The sequence below is a fragment of the Kryptolebias marmoratus genome, linkage group LG15 (assembly GCF_001649575.2).
Source record: "Kryptolebias marmoratus isolate JLee-2015 linkage group LG15, ASM164957v2, whole genome shotgun sequence".
Taxonomy (NCBI): Eukaryota; Metazoa; Chordata; class Actinopteri; order Cyprinodontiformes; family Rivulidae; genus Kryptolebias; species Kryptolebias marmoratus.
This window is the reverse complement of record NC_051444.1, coordinates 10,376,103-10,386,942: the sequence shown is the minus strand read 5'-3', so window position 1 is coordinate 10,386,942 and position 10,840 is coordinate 10,376,103. Positions and strand designations below refer to the sequence as shown.

At 38.5% G+C, this 10,840-nt stretch overlaps 1 protein-coding gene across 1 annotated transcript in view; it reads left to right on the top strand.

The window, feature by feature from the left end:
* Positions 1-614: 614 nt before the first annotated feature.
* The window catches only part of spon1a (spondin 1a), a 51,396-nt gene continuing 41,170 nt past the window's right edge, over positions 615-10,840 (top strand). Inside the window, exons 1-3 of the mRNA XM_017440092.3 lie at positions 615-1,547; positions 2,215-2,321; positions 9,119-9,252. Coding sequence (XP_017295581.1) covers positions 1,310-1,547; positions 2,215-2,321; positions 9,119-9,252 — 479 coding nt within the window. The 5' untranslated portion in view covers positions 615-1,309. The remainder of the gene's footprint in view (positions 1,548-2,214; positions 2,322-9,118; positions 9,253-10,840) is intronic.

Below are 10,840 nucleotides of genomic sequence, written 5' to 3'. Positions count from 1 at the left end.
TTTTGTTTTCTATTTTTAGTTATCTGGTTTGTTTTCTTCTTGGTTCTGTCCTCCTTGTGTTTGTGTTCTCATTTCCACTCTTCCCCAGTCATTCATTTGTCTGTTAGCCACGCCCATCTTCACCTGTCCCAAATAAGTAATCATTCCACCTGTTCCCACTCACCTCGTTATCCCCAGTCTTTAAAACCTGGTCATTTCTCTCCATACCTCGCTGGTCCATTGTCTAAGGTTTGTCTGATGTTGTTAGTTTCTGTCCTGCCCGTTCCTGTTTCTTGTTCCTGTTTATGCTCCTGTTTATGCTCCTGTGTTTGCTCCTGTTTTGGTTGGTTTTTGATTTAGTTTTTATCTTATTAGTTTGCTGCCTCGACAGCTTTTGTTTTCACTTTTGCTATTAGTTTAATAAATTAGTTTATTTTTCAAGTATGAGTCTGCGTTCTGGGTTCGCCTCCGTCTTCACCACTTTTCCTGACAAAAGTGCTACACAAGCTTGGCAGTCTGGACAGAATTAAACTCTTTTTCTCCAAAGTGAGATTATTAAAAGAGCCATCTATAGCATGCTCATAACCTTTCCACAGAACAGCACTTCAAAATACCTGAATAATCCTTTTAAGCAAGCCCCACATACAGTATGTATAACTGGGTCCAAGAAAATAACATTTGGACCATCATGGTCTCTGGCTGGTGCGTGTTTAATTGATGTAAAGAAATATTCCCACCTGGTTACATTCTCCTGGGGAACATCTATTCTAGGCCACCGCGCGGCAGGCAAGTGCATGGCCTCGAGTTGAAGGAATTTTGCAACAAAAAAAATACTTGAGTTATCCCTTTTTTGTGTCTGTGTGTTCATATCTTCCTGACCGGGTTTGAGTCATGACATACACCCAGTCACAAAGATTGCAGCGGGAGTTGGAACGTGCTGTCTGTGTTTCCCACTCGGTTAGTGTTAATCACCTTGTCAGTTTGTTAATATATATATGTGGCCCTGGAGACAGCCTCGTTCATTACTCGCTTAACCACTTCCCCGGACCCCTGATATCCTCTTCAGCTGCGCTCCGTTCAGGGAGAACACAGCACATCCCAGTCCTCCTCCCTCTCCTCCTCCTCTCTCCTCCTCCTCCTCCTCATTCACACCAGGATGGATCTGCCCTGCTAACAGCGCGCAAGTCTACTCCAGCAGCTGACAAGTTGGGTTTATTTTTTTATTTTTTATTTTTTTTATTGTTTTGGAAGCTGAGACAAAACAATCACTTGCCTCCCCCCCCTGACAACATCTCCTCTCATCACGCCGGCAGCGGGGGAAAACAGCAACATGCCAGCAACAGGAGTAGATCCGCGCTTTGTGCTCCTGTTCTGCTGCTTCTTCCTCTCCTCCGCGGCGAGCGACGCGTTCGCGTTCACCGAGGAGCCGTCCGACAGAGCCGTGAAGGGGGACAGCTACTGCAGCCGGATCCTCCGGGCTCAGAGCAATCGGAAGGAGACCAACACCGAGTTTCGGCTCCGCGTTGAGGGCGATCCGGAGAGCTACCAGCCGGGGAGCACATACAGAGGTCGGTGTTTGCTTTGGCTGGAAACAGCAGAAAACTTGAAATAAGTTCCTGCGGGGATGATATGTAAAGGCGACTTTAGAGGTGACTTTGTTTTTAACATCCACGAGTTGTACACACCTTCAACGACTTCACTTTAAACAAATCTTGAAATTAATATTAAATAAAGCTAAACCACTCCCTGAAAGCCGGTGTTTTGGGTTGCTTTAAAAGAAAACAATCAAACAAAATACTTGACGTTTTTTTGACGTGTAAAGTCAAAATCCCAGAATGAGTGTACCGTCTGCTCTGTGATTCCAAAGGTTTCGGCTCTTCTGGTTCACAATAAAAATGCTGGACTGTTTATAGCTTTTTATTTTAAAGTGTTACTTGTTGTGAAAAATAGCAGCTTGACAAGGTTAAGTTTATTCACTAATGCAGATGAGGAATTCCAAAGTCTAAAATCAAATTTTGAGGGAATCAAAGTAAATGTTATCACAAGGAGGGAGAACATTGGATCAAACTGCACAACAATCTGAACTTGCAAATAAATTAAATACTGTTGTGTTCTTTTAAAATGTTACAAGCATACATGTTTTTTTTTTCTTGCTTGTGAGGATAAAGGTTGTAATTTTCCTTTTTCCCCTCTGGTAACTGGTCCTCGCTGTCCCTCTTGTTTGTTCCCTTCTAGTGAGTTTGACTGCATCTACCCCATCCTACTTCAGAGGGTTTACCCTTATTGCTCTGAAGGAGGGCACAGACGGAGACAAGGATGAGGACTACATTGGACATTTCCAGGTAAGATAGTGGCTGCATCTATGGCTGGTGGTAAACACAGCAGTTAAAGCAAAATAAGAATAAGTAAAAAAAAAAGTTTGTCTTTGGTAAATTTTGTGCTTCTTGGGCGTACTATATTTTATTCTGAGATAACACTAGCCACATGGCATAGCTGTATTATCAGGACCATCCTTTCTTTGGGGTCCAACATGAGACGAGCTCTGCTGCCTTTAAATGTCAGGCTGTGATTATTTTAGATCCCCCTTCTCTGACAGCGTATGCGTACAGACAACCCCTGAGCTCGTCTTTGAATTTGCTTTTCTTTCTCGGTTTGTTGACATAAACCCATGCTGAGTTTAATCATATATTCACAAGCAAGCATGCATGTAGGAAGTGTACAATTAAAGCAGTTCAGAGGCTAATTAGAATTTTATACACCCAGGTTCAGCTTGGGTGTTAAAGGGAGGAGGGATAGATTGGAAAGGAGCCAAGAGTTCAAAACGAAAAAAAAAGAGAAGGCAGGAAAACTGGTGCAGACACAGTATGCTAATGTGATAATGAACAAATATGTGAGGCTTTTGTGATTGAAATGCAGTGTGAGAAGTGGTGTCTGTTAAAGAAAAGATCCGTTGGTGGGCTGTATGTATGGGTGTGACAGGAGAGTTTATGGTCATAAACATGTAATAAAATGCTAGCTTTAGTAAATTACATTTCAAGTTTATATCCATTTACTAATCTGATATCATCCCAATTGAAGTTTATTTAGTTTAAGTTAAGGCACCAGTTTAAAGAAATTTACAGAGCTGAGCCTGCGGTGCTGAAGTGCAGGGCATGGTTCAGGTCTTACTATGGTTATCCTATCAGTCTGAAGACTGGCTAATCTGTCAGACGCTTCATGTGTCAAGATGTTCATCAGCAGAATTCCTAACTCCTCGTTGCTCCTGATAGGCACACTGTTTTGTGAGTTAAGAAGTAAGTGCTATATGTTGTCAACATTGTATGAACTCATGCAATGACCAAATTTGCATTTGGCCCATCACACATGCGAAATACACACAAGTGGCGCAGCGAGCAGCTATTTAAGCACCCTAGGAGCAGTCAGGGATTAGATGTTTTGCTCAAGGACACTGAGAGATATAGGCATGGCAGGAAATCGAACCTACGACTTTCCAGTCCCAAGACAGCTGCCCTACCACTGCCCTGAAGCCGCCCCTAAAGAGGCACTGTATGAATATGTGTGAACAGGTGGATAAGGGATCAATTGTAAAGATTTTGTTTTTAAAAGTTAAAAGACATTTTATAAAAGAAGACAATCTACTATCAGTAAGATGTTCATTTTCCAAGACTTTAAAAATAAATGAGCAACTAAGGAATTTATCCTTACAGATATGTCAGAGAACTACTGGGAAATAGTAAAAACAAATAAAGCGAGTTTAACACGTGTATATAATAATTAAAATAGTTTTGTTTTCTGTAATGAAGTAGCTGTTAAGTAGATTAATCAGCATGTGTGTTGCCCTTTTTATAGAGGTTTTTTAGACCTAAAATGTTCACATTAAATATCCTTATAAAAAATCTTGTATTACAGTTCATGTGGGAGTTTTCACAGCAGTCCTCAGGCTCTGATAATTGATGCTGTGCTGTGGAACTCTCTGTGAACCTTGACATGAAATTTTTTGTCCACAAAACATCTTATTATTCAGCTCGAGCATTTGCAAGATTTTTTTGGTTTTTGCAAGTGATCTTATGTGAGTTAGATTTCAGTGCACCCCTTAGCTATACAACAGTGTGTGTGGTCCTTAATATCAGGAGTATCAAAAGAAAGGACTTCACAGTTCAAATTGTTCCTTTACTTTGCTACACACATGAATGAGTGAGGAGTGCTCTGGGAATGATAGATCTTAAGGACAGATGTGTGATCACTGCCTTTTGGATGTTGGCAAAAGGGAAAACAAAATTGTGGGACCAGCTTTGATTAGACTCCTGTCAGCTTTCAGAAGCTAAAAACCTTTTTCAGAGCTGTGAATGATCATCTGTCTCACTGCCAGCAGAATGTGACAGAGCAACATAAATAAAATGTTGTTCAAAAGAAGTCTATCAACAGCTGCTGAATCACCTTTTTATGTTTTTGTCTGCTATGTCCTAAAAGCACACAAATACCTAATTTTGTCACATTAAAAAAATGCTTCTTGGAGGAAAAAAAAAAAAAAGAAAAGTTGCTGCAACACAAAATGTCAAGCTTTATTTAACATACAGCTCATTTGAAATCTGCTGGTGTGCCCCATCTCAGAGCAGCTCCTGACTTGATGAAAAGCACTTTTATTGAGCTCTCTGGGGAGGTCAGCTGCCAGTGTGTGTGTATGTATGTTTTTTGGCAAGTGCAGAAACCAGCAGGGAATGTTGGCAATGTCTGATGAGACATTACTTCTCAGTAGGGTAAGATAATAGGACAAGAAAAGGCAAATTGCTATGTGGCTATGTAAGGGTGAAATCAGCCTGATCTGGCTTTAGGGCGACAAATAAAATTTTGACAGTTTTGTAGAAATTGTGCTTTTTGTGACATTTAAAAAAAAAGTTTCACATTGACACAAAAGAGTGTTTGCCCTTGACCAGCAAGCGATGCAAAGCTAAATACCTTTTTGTCATACACAACACTGTGGTCTTTATTAAGATATGCAGTAACGTCTCCCACTTTTTTCTGCTTTCCTTATAACCTTAGTCAAGTCTTGTATAGATTTGAAAATCAGATAAGAAGAAAGGGGTCATGGGTCATTTTGCAACAAATCGGTTGTCTCTTTTTGCAAATGGTGTTCAATGAATTTGCATGAGACTTGACTGGTTTTAACATGTGTTGTGGCTACACCAGGCCAACTCAGGATGCCTTTTAGAAACCATGGGAACATGTAAGAAAGTGGGGGTGTAATCTGTTAGACCAAGATAGGCTACGTACACATAAAGTGCATGAACGCACACATAGCACTTACGTTCCTCTTTTCATTCTGTCTTTGACTAACTCTAACACACACAGAGACACACACACACACTCTCAGACTTTCAAAGGGAACTCATTCATAACGTGGCATGACAAAGGAAATTCTCTGCTGACAGCTTTATGGAGTGAGAAAGAGCTTCGTCTTTACTGCCCCGATGTCACTTCCTATCAAATAGATTCTTGGTCCCTAGGCAGTGAATATTAGTTCACAGGCACAACTCATCTAATTTTATGTGCAGTTAAAATCATTGAGATGCTTAGTATTTCAGGTGTACACCTGACTTCAGAGGCCGTCATGCATTTAGAGTTCCTATTGTAAGGCAAACCAAGTGTGCAGACTTTTTTGAATTTGTTGTAGTTGGGTAATTTTTCCCTAAAAGGGTCATGATTGTCGAATACCCCCAGAATTATGTATATATTTTGCTAATGATGATAAAATAATATTAGGTCTAGTATTTTTTAGGATCTTTTTAAATTTGATTATTATTAAAGGGACAAGAATGAAATGTGAGATTGACAGGCAGGTTGGCGCTAAATCTGCACTCAGTCTATGTTCCAACACTGCACTATGATCACAAACTGTGGGTTATGACCTCAAGAATGATCTCACAAGTGCAACAGCTGAAAAAAAGATTCATCCAAATTGTGTCTGAATTCTGTTCTAAAGGATTAAGAATTAGGCTCAATCTCATTTCATGTTTTCTTCTTACCAGTTAGGCCTACTTTATTTTGCGCGTCCATGTCCCGATTCTTTTCCTGATATTGGTTGAAGGTCAAAGGAACCTAGTTTGTCTAATTTAAAAAATTGCACAGTATTATTTTTATTATTTAGTAATATTGTTGCTTTTGATAAACTTTAACAACAGTAAAAGCTTTAAAACAGTAAAAGAGGTATGGCATTACTCTGATAAATTATCAAATTGTCACCCCGATCATTGTCTCATTTCATGTATACCAGTTTATTATGTTTAACATTATCATTCATTTTTACAAAAAAAGAAGGTTGCATTTCATTGTCTGTTGCAAGCCAGATACCTGGTTTTACAAGCCATTTATAGCCATTTTACATCCTTATGCAAAATGATTCAGTGACAACAGGTGTGTAAGAGCTGACTAGGTTTTTTTTTTTTAGTATTGCAACCCCTACCCATTTCAATTAAAAAAGGTCAAAAGCAATACATAGTGGTAGATGTAACATGATAAGATTTGGCCCTACCACAGTTTTGTATCAAAATAAGTCAGTTGAAGTGATCCAAGCATCTGTTCAGAATGGCTTTCAGGCAACTTCAGTAGGAGGCATTTAGGACATGTTCCACAGAGAGGAAACCTTGGATTAAAGCCAACACTGGCTGGACAGATTACATCTTTTGGCTGGCTTGGGAATGCCTCAGTGTCCCTCTGAAAAAGCTGGCATTGATACATATTCACATCAACTCAAATTATAACAACATTATAAATTGAATTCTTTTTTTTTGTTCTCTACTAAAGCAAACCCTGTTCTAACCTTTTTTACTTTGTACTGCTCAGTGACAACTGATGTAGTGTTCTTTTGTGACTTTATCAAATTTAGAACTCCAGTCAGTCACAACATTATATGTGAAGTGAATACAGTTAATTTTCTTGTTACAATAGAACCTGTCAAAAGGTTTAGCAAGTGAACAGTCAGTTTTTAAAACTGTAGCTGATGTGTAAAAAGTGAGAAGAAAAGCAAAGTGGGTATAGCTCTGAGCAACTTTTATCCTATTGTTTTTCGCCTCTCATTCCTTATACTTACTGCAGCACAATCCTTCCTTATGGTTGGTGCATTTAAGCCAAGGACTTAAAGAGCTAATGACTGTTTCTACAAACCTTTTTAGACTCCTCAGTTATGGAGTGAAGTAGAATTTTTCCTTAGATGAGGTCAAATAATCAATTTCAGTGTCACTTTGTTTATAAAGCTCAGGTAAAATCCCACATGTTGAACCAAAGCAAACAAACTACTGTAAAACAAATTGTTGGAGTTGGGATAAAAAAATCATTGCACACAATTTGAATTTATTTTCTAGGATGTAAATATATTTGTATCTGTGAAATGAGTCTGGTCAAACAATGATTTAGCTAAAGGTTCATGAGGACGCAAAGGTAAATTAGTTGGTGTGAGGTGCAAAGGCTGGTCATGTATTCCTAATGCAAGATGTTGTACAGAAAAATCTGTGAAAGGATTTAGAACATGCAGTGCATCACAGCTTGGGGGTGCCATATGGTGTGATGTATTGCTCATTTTGACCCCTGTCCACTACTGAAGTGTCATAAATTGGCTAATGGTGTTATGCCAGGGAGAGGTTTCAATGCAGACAGCCTAGAGCTGTCACACTATTCAGCAGGTGAAGAGATGGAAGCAGGAATAAAGAAAGAAAAACAAGATGGCTAAAGCTCTTTGACGCTCAAGGTAATGTTTTTTTAACTTGTTGGTTAGACCTCCAGGTTTTTAAAACTTTAACTGAACTAAACATGTAAGTATGTGTTACAATAAAAAAATCAGTAAATAAATAAATGGAGATCCTACCTTAATAAGGCAAAGCATGCACATTAAACAAAACAACTTGTGAAACTATGTATTGTCTTGAAGATGGCCTTCAATGATGAATTGAATGCCTCAGATTACAGAACTCTAATGTAAAAAAGGAGGACCAGGATGAACTGTCATAAAATGTTAAGCCTCTGCACTTGATATTGATGAATTCCTATATCAAGATAGAGAAGGCTGCACTAAAAGACAGTACAGAAGCACTAAACATAGCAACACAAGAACAAGCATTAAGCACACGAGCAATAGAGGCCAAAGTCTACCTCACCAGCCAGGACCCAAGATGCCAGCTGTTCAAAGATGTCCTGCACACATAATAGTAGGGTTTAAGATGCAGGCAGTCAAAGCGTACACAGACACCCCAGCCATAGAGGCTTAAATAGTGTGCAGGAACATCTGTGACAAGTACGGATTGAAAAGCGAAACTGGAAGACTTCTTCAGCAGTGGTGCAGAGTGACAGGACTAGGATCCTGCAGGACTTCCTGATCCAGAAAGACAAACAAATGATGGCTAAGCAAACAGATATTGGCTGAAAAGCTCCAGAAAAAGGCAATAGTGATAAATTCAGTGATTTGATGTTTCTATGATTTCAAGTGATAGAAACATTAAAAAAAAAAAACATCAGAAGATCGACAAGTACCAAGAGATGAAAAAAGAGGCAAAGAAGTTGACAAATGTCATGGTCACAGTGATGCAAGTGGCCCCTGTCGAACATGAAGCCATGAGTTACAAATTAGACGAGTGGTTCCAACAGTGAAATGCATCTGAGATCTCAGTTCAGAAGAGTTTAGTTCTCAAAACAGTGAAGATACTGTGTAGAAATCTCAATCTCCCAGGGGTCTGGTAGAGGACCCAAGTTGACGGATGAAGATTGGGTGAATATACAATGACACATTTTACCAGTGTCAGAAATGTTACATTTTACAACACAGGTATTTATAATAAAGTGAGAAGAGTAAGTAAATGTAACAGACTCTTTTCAGTGCAGTTGCTGTTTTAGTCAAAAAGTCTTTGTTGCATATACCCACAAATAGTTACAAGCCTAACATGAGTCATTCAGTCGATATGCCTTGAGAATGTGTGGATAAAGGCTTCAGTTTCCAATTATGCATACAGGTAGACTGTGAGAGAGCAAATTAAGGTGATGTCATAAAGTACCTAATGCACAAAATGATACATTGATGTTGCTGATGTCTTTCCTGAAGACATTTAGATTGATTACTAATTTCTTTGTTGCTTTCTATGTGTTTGTTTTCCAGATCATCGATGAGGAAGAAACACAGTTTATGACTAACTGTCCTCCAGCAGTGACAGAGAGCACTCCTCGCAGGCGAACCACTATCCAGGTGTTTTGGACTGCGCCCCCTAGTGGCACCGGCTGTGTTCTTCTAAAGTATGTATATTAAGTCTGTGTAATATAGGCAACCCATCCTAAACACCTAAATACATTATATAATGCATTAAACACTTTTGGTGACAGAATAATTCACCCCATATAAGTGCTAAAAACTAATAGTGTTAAGTGTTAATTATGATTTTTGAGTTTTACTCTTAACTTTATATCTGCATAAAATTTTCTGTTCTAATCACTCTCAGGCTTGTCCTGTCAGATGTTCAGCTCAACATTTTATCTCAACATACTTAAAAAATTATGCAATAAATTTACCTTCCAGTCAGTTTAGCCTGCCTGATAGACTTTTATTTATTACATATCCAATTGACACTAGTCAGCTTTGCGCTGTAAGTTCTCTGGGCTTGTTTCCTTTCAAAATTAAAGACAGGCATTGACCGAAATCTAATTTGGATCTTTTTTCTTGATGCAAAGAAATAATGACCGTGCATGTGATGGAAACCCAGTGCAGTAGTGGGACACGCGGCTATCTAAGATCAATGTATTGTTTAGCTGTTAATGCTAGTACTTTTCTCTCATATTCTATGCTGATACAAAGAGATGTAAAAAATTGTGCATTTTAGGTAATGTGTGGGCCTAATTGAGTGTTTTAGAGCAAAGAGTTTTTTCTTTCTTTCTCTGTGGTTTTTATGGTTTTCCAATTCATGACCTTTCATCAGTAACCTATGTGCTTTTCAGTACTCCGCCTGTCATTCTGTCTTTTTTATTCTAGCTCCCATCCTTTACTTCTATCTCTATTTTTTTCTTTTCATCTTCACTATACTGGAAGGTGTTATCATATTTTTCTGACAACAGTTCATGAAGTCTGACCCATGTGATCTTTCCACAGAGACTAGTTGGGTGATGGTATTCAATAAAATACAAGCACTGAGAAAGAAAAAAAAAAGTATACTGTCAGAAGTATGACAGTACACTCAAAGAAGAAAGAGATGTCTGTAATACCAGCACAGACAAATGGGGACAAAAACTCTGTGAAGCTTATAGTTTAGAAAGATGTGAGTGAAAGTCATAATTACAGTCTGGCAGTGGGTATTTGTCTCAGGTCTTCACCCTACCTGCAAGGCAATTATGGTGATGACAAGGTTGTTCTTTGCCTCTGTGCTGCAACAATATAAAAGTCCTGACAATGTCATTGATTAAAACAAAAAAAAGTTCAGCGTTTGTGTCTTCAAAGTGAATGGAGTTTTTACATAAAACCATACTCTTTTGTAGTATATTTATATAACCAATGGTAGCAATGGTGAAGCATGAATTTATACACAGAGATACATACATACATACATACATACATACAAAGAAAGATAGATTAGCTGAAATGTAAACTCATTACCACAACAGACAGGGTAATTGTTTGTTTTTAATTTTACTTTACATCTCAAAAGTGCTTTGGCACAGGGCACATGCTTGTAAAATATTACAGCTATTAAGAAAGATGTAACAAAACTGTGAGTGTGGGCATGTGTTTAGTGCATAGCTCCTATGACTGGAGCACCTTGAATTTTCTTCTTGAAAGTGGTTTGCAGAAGTATAATTGATAGGCAACTGCTGACTTTTAGATGGGAAAACTGAG